The following is a 27,828-nucleotide window of genomic DNA, read 5'->3' as shown; positions in this document are numbered from 1 at the left end:
AGTATGGGAGAGATCACAGAAAATTAGAAGTTACTGGAGTTTATACACCAACTGGAAAAATTAATTTAAAGGTAGAGTTGCTTCTGCACAGCACAAACACACTTGAGAAGGTAAAAGGGGAAAATGTCAAATTAAATAAACATATATCCTTCATATTAGACAAGGCAATTAAGGTAATACCCAAAAATCAAATTTCATTCAAGAAGCATTTAACTGCAGGTTAATAATGAAACTGTGCACATACAAAAGCCAGGGAAAAGCTCTGTAGTGAAGAGTGCAGCTGAATCACTACTCCTGCAGTAAAATACCACCCAAAAACTAGATTATGTTAACAAGCCAGGGGGTACATAGAGGTGAAGATGATTTTGCTGATAGAAGGAACTCAGCTCAAATGATTAACATATTAAAGTGTCAGGAAAAAACAGTCTGCACTCCAGCCTAACTATTAATCACCTCCCCTGTATGAACACGGACATTCAGTGAACCCCTTTGGACAGGGAAGGCACAGGCAGATGTTGCCTCTGCCCCAGACTTTAGGAGAGAGAAAAGAAGTGGCTTTAACTTCAAACCACAGCAGCTTTCTTGTGTTGACAAATAAAGAAGAAATTATAGGGGGGGTGGAAGGAGATGATATTTAAGGTGCCTTCCAATCCAGACCATTCTATGATAAATGTACTGCACTTTCAGAACTGGTGGATGTTTGGTCACTGAGGGCAAAACAACCTGAGCCAAGTACTGGAAATTATCTGAAAATTAAGCTAATGTTTAACACAAACCCACTAACCCTTTTCAGGCTGAGGAGATGTCAGCCTTGAAGGCTATATACAAGAAGCCCTGAATGGTGGAAGTAACATCTAAGAACATCAAGGACTTCTCTACAATATTATTTTTGCAAGCAGAGGTTATAGGAAAAGGTGAATGGCCTTAACTACCACAGTAATTTCACCCTCCCAAAGGTGCAGATAGCTGACTCCACCAAACACTTCAATAAGCACCTAATTACTTGATGAGTAAGGTCAAAACTGCTATTGTTTTACATCCAATGCAACTTGAGCAAATCTCTGACCACATTTAATCTGCATTCTCAGTGGCTGCAGCTGAGGCTTCCCACCAGCAACGCCTGGATACAGCACACATCTGTATGCAGCACAGCTCCCGGGCTGGCTGTGAACTATTGCTGACTTTATGGTTTAAAAAACAAAACAAAGCAGCACAAAAGCAGGTTCCTTTGTTAGAATTCAGCCAGAGCAGGTGCAGACACCAAAGGAGCTCCAGGATCCACGCTGGCAGTTCGGGAAGGAGGCAGTTCAGGGAAGTCAAAGGGCTCCTCCTGCCCCAGTCAGTGCTGCTGGGACAGTGCTGAGGGACACAAACCACATCCAAATCTGCCTCAAGCCACATTCTGTTACCATCAAGACTCACTTACAATCTCTAATCAAATAACTGAATATAAGATATATTTAGACCCACATGCCATGTGGAAGGACACTAAGCTGCCACCCCACTTTCCTGAGCTTCTTCCTTTTGGGCAAACCTCAAAGATTTCAGCAACTCTTGTGGCTGCACTACAAAGACTAGAGGAAAGTGTCATATTTTTCCTTTTCTCTGTATTTTATCACAAAGGTTTTCTTTTTATTTAAGAATCATTGTAATAGGAAAAAAAAAGGTAAAACAGCTTTTTAATGATCAACTTAAAATGTAATATGGTGTGAATGTCTAAGAGATGTAATTGCTCCAGCATGTTTTGATAATTCAAATGTTTGGAAAGTTCAGATTTTATGGAGATATTTGTGACAGGTCACATTCCTCAATTTATCTCCAATGCTTCCTCTATCACTCACGAGAGATTTTAAAGAGCAAAAAGAAAAGAGATGTCAATAAAGAAGTAATTAGATTAGCTGCATCTCAAAACATTGTGATTCAAGTCTAATTGGACAAACTAGTCTCCATTCCCAATTTGATAACACAAACCCAGAGCTGGGCTCACCCCTGGGCCGGGGGCACTGAGCACACCAATTACTGCTCAAGCACACGACAGGTTTGGGCCAATTAATTCCACACTGCTGAAAATAAAACCTTTTCAAATCCTGCAACCCATATCAATTCTTGTCCATTAAAATTTCTAAATGAACTGGGCCTGTCATCAGCTCACTTGCTCAGTACATTGTAAGCACTTCCAGCTGTCCCTCAATATGGGGTCATTGCAAGAGCTCCAGAATTCACTGAATTCACTCTTTATGTGCAAGTTAAAATACAGCCTGTCCATTCAAGATGTGAGTGCTTGGAATACAATATGTGAGCAAACACAGACCTGCCTGCAAAACTGAACTATGAATAACAGCATTTTTTGCAATGGTGAAGGCTAAAATAGGAATAAATGTAAATTAATCTGTTGTCAAGTTATTTAATGCTGTGTTTGTGAGCATTCCAGTGATATTCCATAAGTTCTCCAGTTTATTGTAAAAATGAGAAGATGAAAATAACACTATCAAAGACTGATATTGAGAAAAACCCTTTTTAAATACTGAATATTCAAACAGCACATCATGCACCAAATTAAGATATTGTGGAGAAAAATACAGTGACTCCAAGCACTCTGTATGGGAGAAAACCTTAGTAACCATCAGGGATATTTCCTGAGGAGTGCAGAAATCAGATCTAGAGTGTTCCAGAGAAGAAAATGGAAACTTTTCTGTAATATTTTTATGTAACAATACATAAACTGCCCTCCTAATACCATGAAGAATAACAACAGGCCATATCCTGAAGACTATGAATTTAGAAGGACTGGCCATGTAGAAGGACTGGCAATGCATGGGAGAAACAAGGCTCATCCTCATTTCACAGCAGGAAAATGGGAGCAGAAGGAAAATGTTCTGTCTAAAGGTCACTGAGTAAACCACTGAATCAGGAACAGAAATTGCATCTTGTGTGTCCTAGTTCAGAGTTATTTTCACAAAATCAACTTTTCCTGTAATGGTTTGATAGGGAAAAACACTGAAGTGAATTACTGATTCCTCCTGTATCTATGCTAGGGATATGGTCCTAGCTATTTTTTAAGAAATATTATTACCCATTTTTAGTCATTTAAAACATTTCAGATTATATTTCAGATTAGAGTCACTTATTGTCTTTTGTGTGTTACGACTGCTGCCACAGCAGATTCAAATTATTTGCCTCTGTTCTGCACTCAGTATTGTATTTTCTGTTGTTCTACTACAACACTCTTGTGGCACTGTCCTCTAAGTGGCTCTTAAAACCTACGTAGAACTATTCTGTCAGGCAAGCACTACCAGATCCCTCCCTTCCCTTCATGGAGGGACATGGGAGTTTGAGAATTTCCAATTGGGCCTGTCCTAATCAATAGGATAAAGCAGATAAATAACTGGAAAAGCAAGAACAGAGAGCAAGGATCAAGATACCACAACATCTGCTTCAGAAAACTGAACTGAATTGAGGCCAGGATGAGAAATAGCAGTAGAAATAAATACTCTCCAAGTACAGAAAAACAAAGTTAACATCCCAGTAATGTGAACTGAAGGAACATTGACAAACATCACATTTAAAAGTCTCCCTCACATGTCTAACCCATCAAAAGCCGCTCGGGCTAATGGAACAGACAAGAATTGATAGTGGAGCTGGCAAGTCGCCTGATGAAGGAATAAAGCAGAAAGCCCTCTAGGAAAGAGAAAGGGGCTAATTCAATGTGCTTGCAAAGGGCTTTGCCAGAAAGAGCCTCAATATGAATGCTGGGTCATTTTGACTGATGGAGAAAAAAATTGTGTCAGCCTCCAAAATGAAGCAGAGGAGAAAGATCAATCTCCAGAAAGCCACACATATGAGTTTATTCACTCTCGGGCAGAAATAAGGCTTGGAATGAAGAGGTGGTGCTCGAGAGGCATTTGAATAGCTGCAAACCCCAGCAGATTTCCAAGGGATAGCAAAGGGATACAGGAATCAACCTCAAGCTCCAGTAAAAGTCAATTAGCAAATGGAAACCAAACCACTGATGCTGCCACAGCCGGGTTTGTTATGTGCTTATTTTGATAAGCACTAAACTCGCTCCATATAATGCAAAGGGCACCGACAGCCCTGAGTAATGAATCCCTGAGGAACAGAATCCAGTTGCTCACAGCAGTGCAAACTGAGATATGTTACAGCAAGCCTGAAGAACAGTCATTATTTTCCCATCAGTGATAGCTGCAGCACCAGCACCCTCCCATCCAGCCTGTCCATATGCCTGTGCACTGAGTTCCTGACCCTCTTAAACCACCCCTGTCACATAATCATAACCTCAGAATAGGGATAGTGAGATAAACACAGTAATAAATGGCAAGAATGACTTTATCATCAAAAAAATCTAGGATAATCATGCTCTTGAGACAGTTCTGCACAGTGTATTTTCATATTTCCATTAAACATGACACAAACATCAGGGGAGGTTATGAAACTGAAGAAAAATATCTGGAAAATAAATGGGATACAGCTGAACAGGTGATTTCCTGACTTTTTTTTTTTTCTTAAGGAAGTACAAAACTGATCCTCGACATCAAGAAATTAAGAACAGCTCTAGGATTTGGAAAATGTCTTTGGAACATACAAAAGAGATCCTTTACTGCAAGGTCTTTTTAAGTAAAGACCTCTTGCAGTTTAGTGACAAGGTCAGAGCCATCGCTCACGAGCACAGCAGGTGACATCTCCTGTAGAAGCTGCCACTGTAAAATAAGTCACATTTAAGTCAGAATGTCTGTTCAGTAGAATGCCCAGAAATTAATTCATGTTTTCATTAAATACAGATGACATTCTCCCCCCAGAAACTATTAATTTTGTCCTCTATCAGAGAAAGAAATCATTTAAAGTGAGAAAGTCGTGTAATCCACACAGTGGAAAAAATGAACCATCTTTTTTGTGCAAGAGGAAGACCTTTTGAGTAGTAAGTTCTCTACAAAACCTTGACTGAATTTCTCCCTAACTACATAACAGTAAAAGAACAAAATAAAAAGCCAGTCTGACAGACATTAATATTTAGAGGGTGCTCTCAGAACAGAGTGACATTAGCCAGTGTTTGTATGCTGATCTTGCAAAAATCTGAGAGTGAACACATTGGGGTTCTTCCTGCTCAGGAAATTAGTTAATCATATTTGACATTTGCTAGAGCCACAGAGTCCAGAGAGGAGAATTGTACCTGACATATTTTAAAAAGCAATAAAAAAAAAAATCAGAACATCACAAATAAATTTCAAGGCTGATTTCAAACAGAAAAGGCACTGCAGTGGCACGGGCAGAGAGTAACACCCAAGGAAAGATAAACTAGCAGTGAGACAGCAAGGGCATCATAGGTAATAAACCAAAAGCACTCAGTTTGGAGGGCACAATGAATTGATTGTTTTTGTAACAGCCATAGATTAGATTACATCCCATTTCCAAAGTGTTTCAATTCTTTCTTCTGTCAATGACTATTTCAGAGCTGAATAAAAGTCATTATATTACTTAGGGGGTTGCACCTTCATCCTCTCCAGCAAGGAAAAAGCAGATTTTATTCCATGAGCAACTCATATTTCTAATGGCATGCGTGCCACAAGGCTGTGATTTCTTTATCAAAAGAATAAAATGCTTATTTTCTGTCTTGAAATATGTAAGAAACCAGGAATGTAAATGCAAGAGATCACACTAGGACACAGAGTAAACAACAGCACCCAAAATACAAAGAAGTCCTTATTATTGCTGGATTAATTAGCATTAACAAACTAGGGCATAAATATTTTTGACAGGACAGGAAAGCGGGTCATTAGCGTTGATGAGATGATATAAATGATCTTCCTAAAACATTCAGAGCAGTCCTGCTCCAAGTGATCCTCCCAGTTTGCTATTATACCACCAGTCAAACATCTGACATCCAGTGGAGAACACTCAGCACTCACAGCAGAGACTGAGACTCCTTTTGGCTCCTCAGATCTAATGCAATTTGAAGAACAATGAATCGCTAATAATTAAACAAACACTGAAATTAAAACCTTTTACCACCATAAAGATTCCAAATTAGGCACAGAAACCCAGAAGTTTGTGAAGCCTTTTGAAATGGATTTTCTGTTGGAGGCACAACATACACAATGATTTGCATCAGTGATTATCCTAATTAAACTGCTGTTTACATAAGTAACGTTGATTTACTTTCCATGTTGTTTGGTGTCATTAGACCAGTCATTTAACGGTGCAAATTTCCTGTAGGTGAAGCCTTCTCCCACCTTCAGCAGGCTGTGAACAGCACCTCTGCTGCAAGGAGTGAACCAGAGCAAGTTTAATACTACACAAGCTTTAGACAAGTTTCAATCACACAAATAACTGTGTTTGTTCCAGCATGTCACTGGCCTGGATGATTGCCATGATCTGCTCCAGCCTGAAAATCCACGAGAACAGCACTGCCACACAAACAAAGGCAAAGAGTTAGTACCTTATTATTTGATTAAATGTTTTACTTCCTTAATGATGAGTGAAACTTGAGTTCCACATTAAGGATGCCTAAGGAAAACAGGACTAGTCTAGGAACCCATGCTAGGGCAGAAAGAAGGTCTACATTTGGACTCCTGCAAAATTCCAAATGAAAAAGAATACTGTGAAGAAGAGCAAAAATGTAAAACAAACCATAGAATATGTAGTTGATCAGCTGCCTAAGTTTCAGAAAGGCTTTCAAGGAGCCAGGCACCACTCACCCTCTGGGTCACAGCATGGCTTGAGAACAGTGTCACTTTTTATTCTGTTTTAATTCCTTATGCTCTTTGCCTTACAGAACCACAGAAAACCTTCCCTAAACTCTACAACAGAAGGTATTTCCTATATTAAATAAAAAACCTCTTCTCAGCATGAATTAAAAGTTCTGTTTAGAACTGCTGTAGGCACAAAATATGGCCCACACACCTCAGTACTTCAGTGGCCAGGACAAATTCTTAAAACTAAGAAAGGATCAGTTCTACTGTGGAACAGCCACCATGTATATTTAAGTACATTGACTGGAACTGCAGATTTTCAATCACTAATTATTGGCAGTGCCAAGATAATTATTAGTGATCAGTGCACGTAAAGACTGGAGTTGTGTCGGAAAAATTAATAGGTATGTATGGAATGATAAACTGATTTTAGTCAACTTAACTTTCAATATTATACATCACATGGAAAGAAGGAGGAAAAAACATATCAAAACTCCATGAAGATGAGGAAAAATTAAACTAAAAAAAAATTCTGAGCTATTAATCTTTCCTGATAATGAAGTACTTCAGGATGACTTCTAAAACTCACTTTCATTTAGATGCTTCATTTATTTTAATCTGGGAGATAATTAGAAGGAAATCAAATCCATCTCCACAGCAGAATATTTACCTGAGATGCAGTTCAGACTTTTCAGTATTTCCCCTGTGTGTTCAAACTCTGTGTTACACATATTGCTAAAACTTTACTGAGATTAATGTCCATTACTTAATTAGCATCAAAACTTGAGTCTACAATCTTTGCTGACGTTAGAACAGGAATTCTTTCAGGGTTTTTTCTAACAATAGGCCAAATTTTACTGGAGAAGCTCCACACACCATCCCCAGTTCAACCTGGAAGCAGAGGGAGTAAATCTCAGCTGAAGGGTGGCCAGTTGTCACTCGAGTTCCTGCATATCCACACAAAAAAATTACCAGGGTATTGCCCTTTGCAGCAAGAAATAGGGTTGATTTATGAAGACACAGAAATATTCATCAACAAGATGCTCTGTTAACCAGATTATCCGGAAAAAAAAGCTGCGTCACTGCTGAATTCTTGCTGTGAAGAGCCAATGGTTTATCTCATCCCCAGCTAATCCTGTTATAAATTATTTAGCACTCCAAATGTATCAGAGAGGAATCCTCAGTTGAATGAGCCTTCCACACACACTGGCATCCTCCAGCAATTTATTTGTAATTATCATTTGCCTTTTTTTCCATATCTAATATGTAGTTAATGAATGCCTGACATAACTGCAGCAGAAAAAAAAGACACGACTAGTTACATAATTACAGGTTAAAAAATGATCTTTTTCAGCTCCATGCACTGAAGTAATCTTAAGGGTGGAGGTTAAGTACAGGCTATAAATTGCTTTGCAAAACGTTCTGTACACTGACCACAGGAACCTCTATGTGTGGCACTGCCTCTGAAGGAAGAGTTTGATCTTATAATATTACAATAATATTACAGAACTTGTAGGTAGTATCAGTCATGTCCTGTTCGTGGAACTCAGTCTGTAAAAGGACGGCAAATCTGCACTTGAAATCGTTATAGAATGTGAATAACATATTTCAGGGTCCCACTAAGTGCCAAGAGAAGAACAAAGTGGGTATTCTAGTATGGAGGCAGGCTGTGAGCAAGAATTTCTGGGGAAAAAATAATAAAAAAATCTCCCTTTCATGTCTTCAAGAAACTGCTTCAAATAAGGTGGTTTATCAAAAAAGAAGATATGATTTCTCTCAGCCTTATCCCACCACTGGCATTCCTGTGCAAGCTGCTTCAGGCAGCTCCTCTCATTTCTAGATCACAGATTTAACTATGTTTATTATCACAGATCAAGGAAGCAATTTCTAAATACAATATTAATACTTTTCAGCTCCAATGGGGCAATTCATTCAGAGTAATTTGTGACTTTCAAGCAAATTAATAAACAAACTTACAGCTCGTGACTGTTTTGAATAAAAAAAAGAGGCCTCAAGTACAAATAAATAAATCTGACTTACTAAACTGTTTGCACCAGTTAAGGGTAAGATACTCCAGGGGAATTGATAAATCCTGATTTCCTATCAGCTTGTGGAACTTTTCAGTTCCTTCAGCTAAAGCCTCAGCTCCTCCCAAACTTCCACCATTCCTGCAGGAAAGCAGCACGTGGGCAGTGCCAAGGTGGGAACTCAGTGTCCTGGATAAACTAATACAACTGGGAAAAAATATTTCACTGTTATACTTACTGCAAGGTACAGATGCAAACCCCACAGAAAATCAAACACACTTACTGGGCATCTTTCCTCTTTTTTTTCTGGGGGTCCACCAGGCGCAGAGTGTCTCTGATGACAGCAACTTTCACTTCTTCATCAACAGGGCTTGGGACATTCTCAAACACTCCAGGAGAAAGCTTTACATCACAAAGGGATAACAATTATTCACTACAGAACCAAGGATTATTTGCTCACATTATTGCTCAAACTTCACGCCCATCATCTATATTTTAAATACGCAGTGATGGATTACAAAACACTTCTTCAAGGATACACAAACACTGTCAGGTTTTCAGGATGATGTTACAGCAAATTGGGGCAAATTTCTCTAGAAAACTGAAATATTAAAAAAAACATTGTTGCCAATGTTACTGTTTATATCATGTATACAAACATGAAAAAGACTATTACCAATCCCCTAAACACAATTAGCAACTGCAGGGGATGATGAATAAATGCATTTATGACAAGGATGATGGAGAGCTTTCACTATTCCAATAAGTCATATTTGCAGTGTATAAGATTAGCAATGATTTCAAAGCAGAAAATTACAGAGAACCTTGGAGGTTTCATATTAGCAGACAGCTTTCATCTTTCAAACATGGAAAAAAAGCCCAGAAAACCCAACCTAAGCACTTTCATTCCAATATCACCATCACATTGAGAAGTCTTACCTCTTGCTCATGTTCTATTCTCATGCTGGGGTTTGCATTTACTTCTAGTAACATGGGCTTCAAGTTTTTCATCAGGAGAATGTCAAACCCTAAAATCTGTGCATAACAAGCAATATGTTACTTCAGTTCTATTCCCAGTGTTCTCCTAGAGAATGCAATGGTCGTCCATATGGCAACACTGAGGAAGAAACATTTGAGGGGCAGGAGATAAACAACTAACAAACTCTATATACTGCTGAATAATTACAGAAGCCATTTGTCTTGGATACTAATGGCTCCTTTCACACCACCCCCATCCCTAAATACTGCATCTGCCAACACGGAATCTTGGCACCCGTGACAAGTGGATCTTCAAATTGCCATGATTACAGATGCATTAGGAAGCTGCAAATCTTCAATCCTAACATGCAGAAGATGGAAATTGGAGTGATTAATGTTAGTGGCAAATTACACCCACTGAAAATCTTCCATATATGTTTAGGGCTGATAGTAACACAGGTCAGGAGACCGAGGTTTGACTTGGGTGAGGAGAACATAAGCTCTGAGCTCCCACAATGCTGCCCAGTGTGTGCACACACAGACACCCAACCAGTGATCAGCAACACTGATCACTGTTTCTTTCACTGATCACTGTTTCTTTCACTAAAGAAACATTTTGGAAAAGGCATTAAACATCCACAAAATTAATCCATGCACAGAAATGACTGCATTTCTGGCAGAAATTCCAACCTACCTGGAAGCAAGTTGGCCCAGGCTTTCCTGACGGGATGTCAGACTGATAGTAAACTTTCAGTTCTGGAGTCAGTGCAATAATAGTTTTAATCACCAGTGAAATTATATCTGACCAGAGCTTTTTGACATCAGCTCCTCTGGAAGACAGTCTGCACAGAATGCTTGAAAAAGTCCTCTTGCTGCCAGTGTTTACACTGTCAGAATGGATGAAATTCTCACTATGGATATTTAGTGAATAGTTGGTTAAGTGCATAAAAACCTGGTGCAAATTTTTTAAAGTGGGTTCTTGATAGGGCTCCGTACAAAACCTAGAAAGTCCATCTTTGGCTATATAAATCTCCAAGGGTTCTAAGGATTTCAGCAAGACATAAAGACGAATATCAAACTTCAGTTTGTCCACGAGCAGTGGTTTGCAAATATACTCCTGGACCACGGCTGGCCGGCTCTGGATGCTTCCCGTCAGCCTGATGTCACTCGGGTCCTTAATGAGGTAGATTCCATCCCCCTGGCAGCCTCCATCAGGCTTCACAATAAAAGTGGGCTTCCAGGACGGATCGCTGTCCTTCATCACCCGAACCTGGAAGGAAAAGTATTGCACTGAAAGGCACTGACTGAGGGGGGAAGAAGGGCTGACACTGTGAAAGCCAGTAAACAAAAATAAATAGAAACAGCATGATCACACCCCCAGAGTAGTAAACACCATGCAAAAAGGGCAGAGATAAACAGTGCTGAGAAGCACAAGGAGAAACAAAAAAGCATGAGTAGGGAATTACTAGTACAGACAAAAAGTAATTTTATTTAACAAGCCATTGTATAGATGATTTCAAGAACTTCTTTTTATGTTCTGTACCAATTTGCAGAAGGAAACGTGGTATATCTCAGGAGATCCACATTAGTAGTATATGAAACTGCAAAGTTAAACTTTTGTGCTGCATTTTGAACAATAACTGACGAAGATAATCATCAACACAAGGAAAGATGCCTGATTTATTCAGGTATGAATGCAAACAGTACCAGAATAAGGAAAAATAAAGGAAAAATTTGGCACTGACAATATCTTTTTCCCTCACTGTGAATATTTTTCACAATCAGATGCCCAGTGTTAGTAAAACTGGGAATGTTGAGCCATGTACAGATATAACCAGGTCACTGACACATCTGCTGAGTATCAGATTTTTCTTGTTACATGCGTATTTCCCACTGCCTAAATAAACTTTAATTTATTACTTGTATAGCAAAAGTCAAAACTGCAGAGATGGAGATGCCTCAGTTAGCAGAGGTGAAGTTGAGAAAGCAAGGGGAGCCCTAACAAAGAAAGCAGTTAAAGAAAACACAGGATGCAGGTTACGGGTTTATCAGCTACTCGTGGGATTCAGAAGAATAAAGCACTTAAAACCTCGTCCTTTCAAGAGGGAGGGATGTCACAGCACAGATCATTCTTTTCTTGCATCCACACATTTCAGGGCACCAGACCTGCAGCTGCTACTCTCTCCCTCCAGCCAGGCACGTGCTGAACCGAGGCGGAGATCTGGTTTGTGCCCTGCGGTTTGCCAGCAAAAACTGGAGATTGACTTTTAGAAGCCTGAGGACACAAGCTAACAAAGAAAAAACAATCAGTTGCCACCATCAGGCCTGCAGAGTGAGAGGAAAAAATCAGCCCACAGAAAAAGGCTGAGCATGGTCAGATCATTGTGATTTTCTCTGCTGTGACATTAAGCCGCCAACCCCCATGAGAGGCCCAGCTCTGCCAGCAGTGACATTCCCAAGGTCTGAAGGACTTCTGGCTCCACCTTATCCAGTTATTTATTTCATTGAGAGTCACACTCCTGCAGGAGAAACTCAAGATCCATTATCCAGACTAGGATTTTTCTCGTGGACAGGTGTCACACTGACTCAGTGAAAGATCCTTCTCCAAAATAGGTCACTTTGAGGGATAAAATGCCTCAGTTGGAGGTCAGGCTTACATAAATGGCACATGGATAAATAAGTCCAAGTAGATCAGCAGGCCTAGATGTGCAAAGAAGGAAAGCAGGATTTATGCCCTAGTCTTTTTACCACTATAGAATAATCTTCCCCTGATGTGACATTACTCTGCAGAGCAGAGGAGTTCTCTGGTTCATCGTTGTTAAACTCAGCATCGCAGAGACAGATCTGGTTAATCTGAACCCTCCATGACCAAACATACCCTGATATGACTCCAGTTGGATGTGTGAAGGGCCAGTCGTGGTCTACCAGGGCAGAAAGTTACACAGAACCTTTATGAAACCAGGTGGAACAATCTGCCTCCCAGGCCCACGTCTGCTGTTCACCCCTCAGGCTACTCCTGCTCCGCTCCAGCAGCACCTTTCCAAAGGAGATGATGCTTTCCAGGGACTAGTGCTAAAGATGCAACAGCAACCTGCTTTTCAAAAACACTGCACTGTAACAGCCACTGGTCTCAGAGATCTCATGCTTAACTCTACTCCTAAAATAAAAAACAAATAATTTTCTCCATCTCTTTCTAGTTCATTTTTGATGGACTAGACAGCCTGGACATTATTGAGGCTTTCTTGTCCATCAAAACCTACATGTGGCAGATGAAGATAGGCTGGTGTGGAAAGGGGGAATAGTAATCCAGAGTCAGTCCGTTTTTCAGCAGATTGACTGTCTTGAAGAAAACAGATGGTTTCTTGATCTTCAAGGAAATTCCCAACAGTCGTCTTCAAATTCTCCACAATCCCCTCAACTACATTCTTTCAAATTCTCATTATGAGGAGGCTTGTCCAGACTTAGAAAATTCACTCATGTAGGAAAATTAGTTCATATGAAATGAGATATTTCTGTGTCCTTTGCTTGACAGAAGGAAATTATCTTTAAAAAACACATTAACCATTTACAGTCAACAGCAAGAGGAGAGTTTGGGGAAAATCTGTGGGTTTGCCTTTCATAAGGAAACACAGGCTGAATGAATATAGTGTTCTGGGAAAAATGCATATAATGGGCTATAAGATTTGACAGCACAAAGACCAGAATATTCATGTCTATGCCTAAGAGGTATCCAAAAGCTGAAAACCTAATTAAACCACCAAAAATAAGCTGAAATTAGACTGTCCAAATTAGATTCTTATTAAAAATTAATCATACTGGTCTATTCATCATCCTCACAGACAACACAAAGAAGGAAGTAGGAGAACAATCAAGGTCCTGGTTTGAATCCCAAGCTAGTTACTTTTCAGAAACTCGCATTCAGGGTTTATTAGAAGTAAGTTCCTAGCACACACGTTCCAACAGATTCTTCTCTGCTAGTGAAGGAGCAACTACTGCAACACCTGAGATTTGCTTATCTGTAATTCATCTTCTGTTAAAGTGACATGTCAGTAGAAAATGTTTTATAAAGTTAAAAATTGGTGAATATTGAAAATAGCTAAATACATATTTACTTAGTAAAATGAACTTTTAAGCCCTTGTTGAAAATACCCATCATCATTTCAATACAAATGACACGAAGGGAACTCCCTTTTTGCTGGTATTTCCAATCTGAAGCTCATCCACCACAAACTCAAGAGTGCAGTTTTCTCACCAACTACTGGCTTTCACAGCACAGAAGATTAATATTGCCTGTAGTGTTTTCTACCTGAATCTAGGCATAGGGGAAAGTGGGAAAAGCTGAAAACATTTGATTTCATTATTGATACCCGTGTATGAAAAAGTTCACAATCGTGACTACCAAAGTGAGGCACAATAATATTTGAGAGAGAAATCATTTTGAAATGTTGCAGTGCATCTGGGGAGGCAGCAAGACTTAAATTCTCAAGGAGTTTCTTCTTTCAATAATCATTTCTATTACAGACAAAATCTCACAGGTGTTCATTTTCAGTCCTGCCCTTTGCAACAAAATCCTACATTACAAACAGCACCAAACCATCTTTTTGTGTGTGACCTACAGCTACACTGACACATGATTTGTGACTTTTGATAATTCATATTCCAGTGTATTCCAGCTCCTCCAGGGACATGTCTAATGTGCAGACACCACCAGTGCTGAACTCCTGTTGTCTGTGAACAAGCTGAAGTGCAGTCTCGGAGAGCTGACGTTTTTGGCAGCATTAGGGTCCCTCAGTTGCAAAGCAAACACCACCACATATGAACAAATAAGCAACAGAAAAGACTGGAGAACTCCTACTGAGAACTCCCAAAACTGCAAGTGAAAAGTGTTCTGAACCTTTTATGGTTCACAGTGGGTTTGGAATGTTTGGGTTTGTATTTTTCCTTGTTCTGGAGGGGTTACACTCCGAACTCGTGTTAAGTAGAACATAAACTCTTACAACATAAAATATAATGTTTGATAACAAGAACTATGCTTTTCTCCAACACAGATGGAAGAACATATGCAAAGGAAACTCCTAGGAGTGTGTTACTGGACATCTGTTACTCTTGGAAGAAAACCCGGTTCGTTTTCCCGGCAGTGAGTGCTGGAGCAGAGCAGTGTTTATTCGCAGTGCCACCTGCTGCCAGCGCACGGGGCTGAGCGTGGCGCCTGCAGCTCAACCCCTCCTGGCCCAGCCCGGGTCAGCAGTGCCTTGCACCTCCCAAAAAACTCCCCAGCACACCCCCACTGCACCCTTCTCAAAGTTTACTTCCAAATTATTTGCACTGGTTGACCCGCCGTGGCTAAACTTGGTCCTACAGTCTGTACAGCAGTAAGGCTGAAGTGCTGTCGGGATTATTCATTTTTACTGTTCCTAGCAGTGACCCAGCACGCTTGAGGAGTGTGTTAAAAAGAATAAAAACAATAAATATAATTTAAAAAAAAAAAAATTAAAAAAAAAATATGTTAATGAATTCAATTGGATGGTGGATATGGTAATTATCTAAAAGGTAACACAGAGTACAGGAGTCTGTTAAAGCCCAGACCTTTTCCTCCTCACTTTTCCAAGCAAAGCACACTGTGAGATGCAAGGCACTGGGTGAGTCAGACAGGGTTAAACAAACACACACAAGATTTTAAAAATATTTGTAATAACAGAACAAAACACCAACACACAGCATCGCTTTTTTTTTTCCTCCAAAAAGCTGAAAAAGAATGGTATTTAATTACATTCTGAATAGTTAAATACAGCAACAGTCTGACAGGAGATGTGAGTGTATTTAACAAGGCACAGTACAAAATGCTCTTCTGAAGGATTTTGATACAACAGGTCAAATGGACTAAAAAGACCCCAGTGCCAATGAAGCTGGTGAAGCACCACACTCCCCACACTGCTCTGGAACCCTCCCAGGCCAGTAGAACGTGCAGGGAAAGGGCTTATGGCTCTACCAGGTTCAACTTTCAGACCTCTTTTCTGGAATGGCAGAGAAGCAGAACTGCTTTGAAGCTTATTCCAGAACATAACAAACAAAAGCAGTTCGTCCAGGCTATGACTGATCCCAGACAAACTGGAAAAGATGTCATTCACAGCCCCTTAGTGTGATTTCAGATAACTCAGTAGAAGACTAAAGAATTACATGGATACAACATTCAACAAGTTGTACTATTCTGAGAGTAAAAGTAATCTACCTCAGCCACAAAGAGGGGAAGTTCTTCTGGCAGAATCCAGGACCGAGGGTAGAAGTTATACTCAAGAGGAAACAGGTCCTGCATTGTTCTCATGGCCCGACTCAGGGTGATTTTCCGTACTGTCTCCATCATGCCTGGGAAAAGAACAGTGTCTAGAAGTGACAAAAAATCCACTCTCAAGTCTCATCCAAGAAGTAAATGGCTAATCATTACCCACCCTGCTGGGAAGGCACTCTGGTCACTGCTGCCAATAAAGCTGAACACCTTTTAAAATTTAAAATCTGACAAAATAGTTGTAGCGTTCCCCTGCCACATTTCCCATCGTATGTGTTACTGTAGCATAGTAGAAAAAAATTAATTACCAAAAATACAGCTCAAAGACAGAAAACTTCACTCAAATATTAACTGTTGTCTTTGCCATAATCCAAAATTATTTTTATTGCCTCTTGTTCCAGGAATGTGTAAAAATGCCATTTGAATATAATCAACCACTTTGTGTTTACTTTGCAGTCATTTAAGTAAACTGCATCACAAAGAACGGGTTATTTTGTGAACAGCAAAACAAACTCACATATATATATTTTTAATTATTATTTATTTAAATTTATTGAAATCCTGTATCCATTGGGAACATGACTAAGGTGTTATTTTTATGGAAAAGTTTCTAGTAAAACCCAGCATCAAGTTAGCACAACAGTCCTGGAAACCAGATCTGGTTCTGAAGGGCTCTGGTTTGACTCCTGTGCAGCCACTTGTTAAGCAGGTAGAAGCCAGAATACAGAGAGGTAACATTCATCTAACACTGACTGAAACCACCACAAAACAACAGCATCCTACACCTGAGTGGGAACTTCCCTGAGGCAGGAGAAAGCCAAGGTAAAATAAAGCCTGGAGTTCGATATCTGAGGTTCTTATGCTCACAGCATACTAACAGCAGCAATAAATCTGAAGTAAAGGGCTTAGATAAGTCAATACTTAAGCTCTTAGCTCTTATTTAGAGAGATCTCAACAGGGATTAAATGGGAAAAAAAAGGAGCTTAAAAAAGTAGAAGAGTCATCATAAGATGAGGACTGACATGAACTCTTCAATATTAAAAAATCCATTTAAGGAATTCTGCTTCGAGCTTCTCCCCAAGATAAGCCAGAGTAGGAAACAAAACAGATTCTTTCCACTTTGAATCAAAACCAAATCCAAAGATACAGCACTGTTATCAGCACTAGATAACAGACAGTAATTGCACATTTCACTTAAATTATAGCCTGACACTCCAATATTTCCTAAATTCACGTGTTTGAAGTATTCTTCTCATCAAAACCACTTTCTCTCCAAAACAAATTTCAAAACTGTTCAAGAGACCCATTCTCATATCCTTACCCCCTAAGCAGAAATCACCTACCAAGCCCAGTAACATGCTAAAAATACTATCAGCTGATTAAGCAGATAATTCTCATTAAAAACAGGAAAACACAGATATAGGTCAAATATTCACGTTTTTAAAGCATTTGTTTAAACCAGAAACAGAAGTCAAGTACCTGGAAACTTGTTGACTTGACCTGAGAAGATATTATTGTCATGAAACGACACCCCATGCCAATAGATATCGCAGGGCAAGCGGCGGCCAAAAGGAAACTGGAAGACAAGAGACAAGTTTTGAAGCAAGATGGGAATACCCATTCATTCCTTTCTTTTCTAAACACTCACAGTGAGCATAAACCACTCAAGAAGAGTCTTCTGAGTGTCAAAAGAAAACAAGCTCTGTATTTGGGTTACAAAACTAAGAATATTTGGATCAGTTCGAGGCTCTTAAGTTAACAAACCAGGAGAGGTTTTTAGAAACCAAACCCAAATGACTGAGAGGCATGAGCTGTACTGGGAAACCCCACCTGATGAACCACATCCAAGGCATGGCTCATTTATAATTTAAAATACTATTACAGGGAATAAAATTCCACTAAGAAGGACTTAATTCTGGCACCTGAAGGCACAGCAATAGCAAGTGCCACAGCTGGGAAGCAAACACTGACTTTGGGGTTGGGGTTTTTGGGGGGTTGGATTTTTTTCCTTCCCAGTTTAAGGGATGACAAGCAACCACCAAGGGACACAAGCACTAGAGGCCATGGAGGAGTTGTCACTGCTGGCAGTTACTGAGTCAACTCCTACTCTTACAAAACTCACCATTTAATGCCTGGTCTGTGCTCCCCTCTCCACATCCCTCACCCACACCCACAGGCCCTTCACCCCCAACCACGTGGCATCTCCACGAGCTCCCAGCCTCACATGAGCACAAAACAGTTCTGTTCTTTAGTTCTTTATTTCAGGGAACACCTATAGGGAGGAATATTGCTCTAAATTTACAGTAAGTTAAAACTGCAAAGCACTTTCTGAGTAAGCCCATTTACATTGGTGTCCAAGCTGCAATAAATGTAAAATGGATACTCAAAGCAAGATATTTAAGTGAAATAATTGCGTTATTCATTTATGTATATTCAGTTATAAGTATTAATTTATACAGTATTAATTCCTCTCTGGTACTAATAGCCTGTAATTAAAATAAAAGCTTGCAGTTGCATTAATCATTTGTTGAGCATATATATTTCAACTATTAAGAACTAAGAGCAATTATTTCAACACTATTAAGTGTTCCAGTTTCTTTTCCAATTCACACAAGATTTCACTGGAAATTGGAAAACTGTATAGTTTGTTTTCTATTATCAAAAAGACCAACCTTTTTCTAAGCAGTCTAAAGAGCTCAGAAGCAGCGCTGCCAATTACTGAGAGCAAGTTTCTAATAGTAGTAAAGTGGTTTAAAAAACCCCAATTAGTTTTGTGTAAAGAAGGTTCTCTTCTTTTTCACACTTGTTCTCTCAGACACAGTCCCATTTATCAATCCAAAAAAAATCCCTTTTTATCTGCAGCTCCATGTAGATGCCATTTAACTACCATATGGGATATATTCACAGGAATCACTTCTATGACTAGGCTATATCTTTTTCAAATAAATAAGCTATATTTAGCATTTTTAGGGCACATTTGCATTAAATATCTACCACTCTCATCCCCCAGTACCGTTTACTCTTTGAAAGAACCGCAGTATTTTGCAGAAACATCTTGTTCCTTACTCCAAATGCAATTTGTCTTGCTTTAAAACATTTCTTTAAGCACTGGATTATTTTTTTTTCCAGTATGACAGAAAAAAAGAATCTCATAAAGCTTTTGAGTGCATTACTTTATTTGCTACTTTAATTAAAATTTCAGCTTCCTCTGTAAATAGCCTTCAAAAATTAATTTAAAATGCTAATTGAGGAATGCATCCTTTCTCTGTTTCCTTACTTGCAGGGATGAGAAACCCAATTTAACAGAGCCAGTGGATTCTGCACTTATTTCATTATTATTCAGCCTGCAAAATCTGTTTTTGTACAAGTGAAAATTAATTCTGTTGGGCTCTGAAAGACAATCAGTGGCCTTAACCTCTCCCCACAGGTACATCCAGAATACAGATGCAGCCTTCGGTCTGAGAGCGCCCTTCCCACTAAAACCCGAACAATATATTTATTTATTAAATGAAATTGAAATGAAAGGAACGAAATTTGCATTTATATAACACCTTTCATCTAAGGAGGATATCAAAGCACTCTACAAACACTGCACAGAAATCATTTCAGAGCAGATGAGGAGGGAGCAGCTCTGGACAGGAACGTGGCAGTGCTGCAGCCCCACGTCAGCAACTCAGCATGGCAACGTCCTGAGGAACCAAGATTATCTGGATTTATCCAACAATGGCATCAAACTCCTCGGAACGAGCTGGGGAGGATTCTATCCATTCTGCACTACACTATTACATAAGAGCACTGTTTGGAGAGGAGCCAACAAGTTCGATTATTTGGCGCCTCTGGCAGTGACAGGCAGATGTAAATTAATGTTCCTGTGGTAGAAGAGGAGTTTTCACTACATTTCCAGCTCCTGGCGCAGGCACTGGCTAAAAAGAAAGATGGATATAAAACCTCCTATCTTCACCTCCCCTGTGGCAGCTGGAATAGCCAAAGCCAAGATGGTCCCACCCACAGGGGGACAGAGGTTGTAAAGGTGACTGGAGCCATCCTTTTTTAAAATCTCTTTTTATTCACATTTGGAGAACATTTGTCTGAACAAAACAAACAAGAAGTCATAAAGAGAATGGCACTGTTTCCACAACTTTGACACCATTAACAATCCATCATAGTCAAATCTGCGAGGCAGGTCGCTTCTACCTTTGGATTAGAAGCCAATACTTTAAACTGTCTCACGGGTCACATCAGCCTGTTCCATCATGTTTAATGACAAGTTAAATGACTTGTCTTCTAGTCAGCCTTTCCCAGCATAAAATTTCCAGCCACCCCTTTGCCTCCACGCAGCCCCGGAACAGCGAGACAAATGGAACGCTCGATGCTGGGATATTTGATGCCTGAGACATCTGCTTCTTCCATTTTCCTGGTAATTGAAAGCTTGCTGAAGAAATAATTTATTAAGTGATGAATAAACTCGAGATGCAAGCTCAATTTGTGCCCATTATTTCATTTGGCATATCATGTTCATTTAAAGGATCTGTCACGCCGGATCAGATGGTCCGATGTAGTGATGGGAATTGCTCCACTGACACATGGAAATTCTGCAATGCTTTTTAAAAGGTCCACCCCAGACAGGCCTATCACAGTTGATAATTTAATTCACTCCAAATTCCCACAGCTGAAAGAAGAAAGTTGGGTTTTTTTCCTGTCTTTTGCTTCTGGTAACAGAATCTCAATGGTCAACTTGCTCTGTCTTGGACTCCTTCACCCCTTCCTCATGTATCAGTGCCACAGAATAAACTATCACCAATATCAGCCATGTTCAGAGTATTCTTAATTTTTCTGTGTCTTATTATGGCATTTACCATATGTCAGTTCACTAATGAACTACTACCATGTGGTCAATTCTGTAATCACACGGTGCATTTGTGTCTTACTTCTGCAAATGGAGCACATTGCAGGGAACAGACTGTGACTGAAACCAAGCTCTTCCAGCAAGTCACGGAAACTACAGCACAGAGGTTTTGGAATGCACAACTTAAAACAAAACAACAACAAAAAAAACTAAAAAAAAGGATAAATGACACCATAAAATGCTGTACATTGGAGAGAAAAAGTTATGAATGAAAAGGAGACCACTTTAAAAAGGACATTATACTGTCTCCTGCTCAATAAAATATTCCAGCCAACACATCCAGCAGCAAACAGAGGAAACAGAAACAAAACAAAACCAGCAATGGGAAAAAATGTAAGAGAAGTGGAAAAGGAGAAGAAGAATCACTTGAAAAGTATTATACAAGGGATGACAGCAGAATAGCAGCTACTGAAACATCAGTATTTAAAATATCTGCATTTCATTACTGCTTCCAAGACTTTTTTTGCATATCTGTACGGATCCTACAAGCAACATCCGTGTTCCCTCTGCTGGTCCTGCTGTAACAGTGCAACCAGCTCCGAGGCTCTGCCCGTCGGTGACAGTGGTTTGAACAAATATCTTACTGCTATTTCTCTAAACATCTGAAAGGGACAGCTTTCAAAATTAAATGCAGCTTGAATAAAGTTTTCCTTGGACTTCTCTTCTTAATTTTGTTTATTTTTCTCTTCAGATCCAGACCAGATCTTGCTGACTGACTGCCTGTGTCTACTGAAGTCTGCCAGCTGGGAGGCAGGAGTTTGTCTTGCTCCCATCCTAGAAGAATTTCACCTTTGTGTTTTCCACAAAGTAACCAGCACTAGTTCAGAGTCAGAGCTAATACTGGTTCATTCCTCTTTCCACCTTCAGGATGGGGTGGGAAAAAAGGCAGGGGAAACATGATTTGACACATATTTTCTTGTATCAATGTATACTTTTTTGACAAAAGGAAACATCACATTCATATTATTAACCTATTTGTAAGCTGTAAATATACAGGAAGACCTGAGAGTGACTTGTCTTAAGGAATGAGTTATCAGCTACCCAGATGGTGCAGTCAAGCACCACAAAATTCCACATTAGGCCTCTTCTTTATTAAGATACAAAGTGGCCAGAAGAGGAAGCAACAGACTAAATGAAAAATATTGACTGAAGAAGGAGATGGAGGAGAAAGGATATTGAGTGAGACAGAAAACAGAGAGATGAAGCAAAGGCAGCAGCGATTGCTGTTGGGGGATGCAGAGCAGGAAGGAAAAAGCTGATTATTGCAATGCAGAGATTCATGAGAGGAACAAGAGCCTGTGAAACAAGTCAATTAGTAGGACAGAAGGCCAAGTGCAAGACATATGCAAAACAGTGAAGTCTCTGGAAGCTATAAAGACCAAATTACCACTAAGTGTGGCTCGTTCCCAGCACAGTCTGCAGGGCTAACTGATACCAGTGATCCAGAAACACTCACTGGAACAGCTTTGGGCCCCCTGAACATAAAACTTAACCATAAAAACAAAGAAATTAGGTGTGAAGTCCCCCTGCTCTGTATGTTCCTGCACAGGACACAGAGCAAGGCTGCTGACAGACACTCCACAGGTGCACTGGGGGCTAAGAGAGGTAAATGTAACAGGTTTTAATTTCAAGGCTCTGGTGTGTTTGTTACTATTTTGCTGTACAAGCAGAAGTTGAGAACTGGGGCGCTCCTGCAATGAGGTTTTGAAATTCTCCCACTGGATTTAAATAACAAAAATCTTGAAACAAAGTTTTAACAAGTCAAAGAAGGAGAAAGCATTACACTCCCTGGCACGAGCATACGTGTCTTTGTGGAATTAGGTATTTGGGACATTATGAATAAACTCAGTAACATTTACTGCCACTGAATTCTCCAGAAAATACATGTGTAGCATCTAACTCTGAGGTTAGGAACAACACAGAACATACTGTTTGCTCCAAGTCTGTATAAACCTTGTTTAAAACGCACCAGGTGCACAGAAGTGTCATTATCTCGTGAGTGGGATCCCAAATGCAGCTTTGTGGAGCAGGTGCAGGTCAGAGATCACACAGCTCTGTGCAAGCTCTGCACGCGAGAAACAGATCATCCTCAGGTTTTATCCTGCCCTTCCCCTCCAACTTCCCCCTTCCAAATGGACTACAAGTACCCTTTTTCTTACAAAACTTCCTCACAAAGTTCCTAGAAGCCATCTCAGCTCCTAAAAAGCCATTTGTAAAGCTACCGGTGAAAGAAAATCTTTAGAGTTTGAGAACAGTTTACCACCTATAGTAAGATATATCTAAAAAATCTCTTGAGAAGTTAAACAAGGAGTTCCAAAGCATCTGTTTTGTGCCAGCTCCCCTATTGCTATGACTCCAGTTCAGCACAGACAGGCAGACACTGCTCATGCAGCACAGAGAAAACACATGACTCAAGCAGCAGGATTAAAAAATAGCCATAGCTCCTCTACATAAAGTAAATTAGCAGGCTAAAGCCTGTTATGTGTGCCTCATTCGGTGGCTTAGCACTATTTCATTCATACACCACGCTCTCCGACACGCTTTTGAGATGATGGCAGCGGCTTTGCCGCGGGATCAGGCAGCGGATCTGCCGGCTCAGAGTTCCTGCCGCTGCCACGAGCGGGATTCCACGTACCCAAACCCCCAGGGGAGGGTGGCAGGGAGAAATGCGAACACACACAACACGCCAAACATTTCCACATTAGGAGCGGGTTTCTTTCTTGCCCTTTCCGTCAGCGCAATATCTGACTGCCCCCTGTGCTGCCCCGCGTACCCGGCGATGGCAGGTCGCGACCACGAATCGAACCAGCTCCGGGCGTGACATGTGGTGAGAAATCACGCCAGGGTCGGGGTGGCCCAGCCAGGACGACCCCCGGTTCAGCAGCTCAGCGCTGCTCCGGGAGGCAGGCGAGGAGGAGGAGGAGGGAGGAAGGCTTTGCCGGGGCAGACCCCGAGGGGAGGCAGGGGAGTCTCCCCAGCAGCGCGGCCAGGCCGGGCCGGAGCAGGGGCAGGAGAGGGAGCCCCCCGAGGGCCGGTCCCGCCGCGGGGCGCTCACCTCCTTCCAGCGGAGCTGCCGCAGGCTGATCTTCAGCGCCTCCAGCGAGGTCTTGGCCTTGGAACTGTCCACCGTGACCCCGGGCCGCCGGCCGCCCTCGTCCCCGCCGCGCCGGCCCGGGGCCCGCCGGGCCCTGCCCCGCGCCGCCCGCCCGCCCTGGCCCTGCCCCGCGCCGGCCCCGCGCCGGCCCCGCTCCCGCTCCCGCCCGCTCGCGCCGGGCAGCGCCCCTTCCCCCGGGGCCGCCGCGCCGGGCGGCCCGGCCTGCCGGGGCTCGGCGGGCAGGGCCGGGGACCCCGGGGGCTCCTCCGCCTCCCGGGCTGGCTCCGTCCCAGCCGGCTCCATCCCCGCCGTCCCCATCCCCGCCCGTTCCACCCCCATGCCCGCTGTCCCCATCCCCGCCGGCTCCGGCTCCATCCCCGCTGGTTCCATGCCCATCCCCGCCGGCTCCATCCCGGCCGGCTCCATCCCGCCCCCGCTCCCCGCCCGTTGCCATGGCAGCGGCGCGGCCCGTGACCCGCTCGCCCCGCCCCCCGCCGCCGTGACGCGCTGACGCCGCCTCCGCCATTTTGGAAAGGGGCAGGGCCGCCCGCCGCTCCCGGGGAGGCCATTTCGAAGGGCGCGGGGCGGGGCCGCCATGTTGGAAGCGGGCGGAGCTCCCCCCTCACGGCGGCTCCGCCTCAGGGGGGGCTGTGGGTGCGGCCTCCTGTGGCCACCGTGTTGTTCACCACCGAAACCCCTTCCCGGGGGGCTCAGACACTGAATCCGCTCCTTACCGTGTGGTGGAGCGATTGTCACGTGAGGCGGGGGTCCCGCCGCCGTTACAAAGCGCTGCCTCCTCACAAAGGGTGTTCCCACGCTCTATTTGGGTTCAGCTCAATCAGTGCTGCTCCAGCCCCTCATATCCGGATTTTAAACACTCTTACACTGCCCGACTCAAACGCACTGCACGAAAGTACGGAAACAGCTTTCACACTGTTAATAATGGAATTAATAACCTTAACAGCAGCTCTGTGATCAACCTGAGCAAGCTGGAAGGTTGTCCGTGCCCACGGCAGGGGTTGGAACTATATCGTCTGTTTTAAGTCCCTTCCCACCATTCCAGGATTCTGTGATTCTATGATATAGGAATCCCTCACGATATAGTTGCAATGAAATTGAGAACGTCTCAAAAAGGAGCAAAAGCAGATTTGGGGAGTTAAGGCAGCGCAGGGCAGTGGGCAGGCGGTGGCGCTGCGCCCTGGGAAATCCAGCCTGGATGCAGGGAATTCCGAGACTTTGGGGGGAAAAAGGCAGGAATGATCAGGATTCTGTGTGAAGGAGCGGTCACTAGAGTCTTGCCCTATATCAAGGCAGCAAAGAACCCATTTAAATGAGGGTAAAATTTAAATAAATGCTGCAAAAGCTGGGACTTAGTTGGCCGCGAGTTAAAATAAAAAGGTCTTGTCAAGATCACGCTCCTGACTGTGGAACTCCCTAGGCCAGGAGATATCAATGTATCTTCTATCTGCTAAATCAGGTTTTAAGAATAGCTGGATTAATCTCGCATTCTCACCTCACACACACCCGGGTGTTTTACAGACACAACACGCCAGTAACGGTGGTTCCGCACGCGTGGACCCTTTTCCAGAAGTCAGCTGTAGTTTATAAAGAAGAAAATTTAATTACCAAGACACTGTCTTATTTCAACAGCAAACTGGAGCTTCACCTGCAACACTCACGATATAGCTATGGGGCAATGAAATTGAGAACATGTTAAAAGTTTTTTACACCCTTATTTTTTCAGTGCCTGATCTGTCTTCTGCCATTTACCCTTGCAGGCAACAAAGAAACTAATTAATTAACTAACTAGAGTTACAATGTGAAGTGACCAGGAAGGCTCAGGCAATGTAGCGCGTTCTTGGTTCCTCCCAGGTTGCTATTAAATGATGTGCATTTTTTTTTATAGCTGTGACAGTTTTTAATTAAAAACTTGGGAGCGTTTCCATGTGCCAGCAGGAGCTCAGAGGGACCAGTAACGTTGGCAGGACGAGCTGTCTGAGTGGTGTCTTTTCTGTGTTCATCACTCAAAGCACATCCTTGGCCTCACCAACCACCACCAGATCACAGAATCACAAAGTGGTTTGGGTTGGGAAGGACATTAAAGACCATCCAGTTCCAAACCTCTTCCATGGGTAGGAACAAATTATGAAGAAAAAGGAATGTTTTGCTTATGTTTAACATAGGCACAAAAAGTTCAGTTGTAAGAAAAGCAATTCAAAGACGTTGGAGTGTGATTTAAAATGGTGACCTGGCTCTGACTGTCTCCCATTTTACTACCAGGCTCCCAGATGAACATTTTTTAACACACAGATTTATCCTCACCAACGTCAGCAGTGCTGAAGGAAAGCCAGAGAAAGAGTTAAGATGGGCCAAGGTATTAAGAGGCTTTGGAGCATGGGAAATACCAAACAGAATGATTGCAAAGGGGAAATATTTTTATATCTAGTTATGATATATCCACATTTCTTACAGGCTAATAACGGACTAGTTGTTTCTCTGCCCGAGAAGCTGTAATAAATCAGATACCTGCTTTGCCCTGGACTGTGTGGAGAAAACCTTCATTTCCTGTTGAGATAAATAGAGATGGGCTGCAGTGAGCAGCATGGGGTCAGGCTGTACGTGGCATTCAGGTACTGCAGGGTGGAGAGTAAAGTATAGGTTGGGTGGTAATGAGGTACAAGGTAATGCAGGAGAGCGTATCCCGCTGGATACTGCAAGCTGGATCTAGCAGCTGGAGAGAAATAGAAAACTTCAGATCATCTGTCCCCTGTGAGGAGAGGGGAAGATTAAAGTTATGGTGTGCTGTTAAACACAAGCTTGTTTCCTGAGACCCTTGCTCAGAGGGAGTTGTTGATAAGAACAAACTGGTACTGTCTCATGATAATAAGTGAACAAGAATGTGCATTCCATCCAGGAGAACTGTAATGTCCTGTACTCTCATTAAATTCAGGATGTCAAATACAACAGAGGTCTAATTTTATAGGAATGGGGAAGGATACTGCCTGATTGTACAGTATTTTACTCATCTCTCAATAACAACTTCACTTACTGGGTCATTATACCATGACATGGCTAACCTGATGTTGTGTGCACAGGTAACTGCCAGGTCCAAGCTGGAATCTGGGCACAAAGTAGTTTTACAGATGCAGTAAGTGTGAGTTTCCCATCATGACACTGTGCTGATCCCAGCAGCTCATACTGAGGGTGAACTGTGCTGCCAACCCGTGGTATATGGAATTCATGAGTTGGGCATATGAACACATCAAGCTTATGAGGTTAAGTAACATTTTTCTTTAATATTAAATTTGTATTCTTCTAGTAAGCTTTTGTGTTTCTGAGTTGGAATCAAAATGTCTAGCTTTTCCCTAGCATCGTAAGGACAGTAACTGCACTCTTTTCTACATTTTTCTTTTTCAAAGATAGCCAAGACAAGAAAAACCAAGTAACATGTAATTTACAAAAAGAACAAACCATCTTTTTAAAATATTATATAAAACTGGCCCCCTGCCAGAGGCAAATTTGCAGAAATACTTTAGTGTACTGTTCTGAAAAAGAACACATTCCTCAAGCTATTATTAAAAAAAGTTACTCATGAAGAGCTATCCATCTGTGTCTGAAGTTAGTAGCTCTTTTTGCAACAATGCAACTTCTGTCAGTTGTACTTTTTCACAAATCAATAAGAAAGCAAAATGAAAAATCAGAAGAAAATAAATCTATAAACCAACTCCTCCTGGAAAATGTCCGTGGTGGAGTTATGCTTCAGCCTGGGTTTAAATCCATATACATCACCCTGCTGCCCATGTTTATGTTAGACCACGGAAGATTTGTGGTTGACC

At 41.7% G+C, this 27,828-nt stretch overlaps 1 protein-coding gene across 7 annotated transcripts in view; it reads right to left on the bottom strand.

Annotated features, from left to right (window-relative positions):
- TTLL11 (tubulin tyrosine ligase like 11) overlaps positions 1-24,892 on the bottom strand; it is a 39,131-nt gene extending 14,239 nt beyond the window's left edge. For 3 of the 7 annotated variants that reach the window (XM_064676638.1, XM_064676635.1, XM_064676637.1), the window contains exons 1-6: positions 23,954-24,644; positions 17,472-17,568; positions 15,939-16,072; positions 10,404-10,979; positions 9,671-9,766; positions 9,015-9,133 (exon numbers count right to left, since the gene is read on the bottom strand). In XM_064676638.1, the coding sequence (XP_064532708.1) occupies positions 9,015-9,133; positions 9,671-9,766; positions 10,404-10,979; positions 15,939-16,072; positions 17,472-17,568; positions 23,954-24,589 (1,658 nt within the window). In that variant the 5' untranslated portion in view covers positions 24,590-24,644. Of the gene's footprint in view, positions 1-9,014; positions 9,134-9,670; positions 9,767-10,403; positions 10,980-15,938; positions 16,073-17,471; positions 17,569-23,953; positions 24,661-24,726 lie in introns of those variants that run through there. The other 4 variants (XR_010435430.1, XM_064676636.1, XM_064676640.1 and 1 more) reach the window with 3 other exon arrangements.
- Between the last annotated feature and the right edge of the window lie 2,936 nt (positions 24,893-27,828).

This window comes from Pseudopipra pipra, chromosome 20 (assembly GCF_036250125.1).
Source record: "Pseudopipra pipra isolate bDixPip1 chromosome 20, bDixPip1.hap1, whole genome shotgun sequence".
NCBI lineage: Eukaryota > Metazoa > Chordata > Aves > Passeriformes > Pipridae > Pseudopipra > Pseudopipra pipra.
This window is presented reverse-complemented; position numbering and strand designations above follow the sequence as displayed.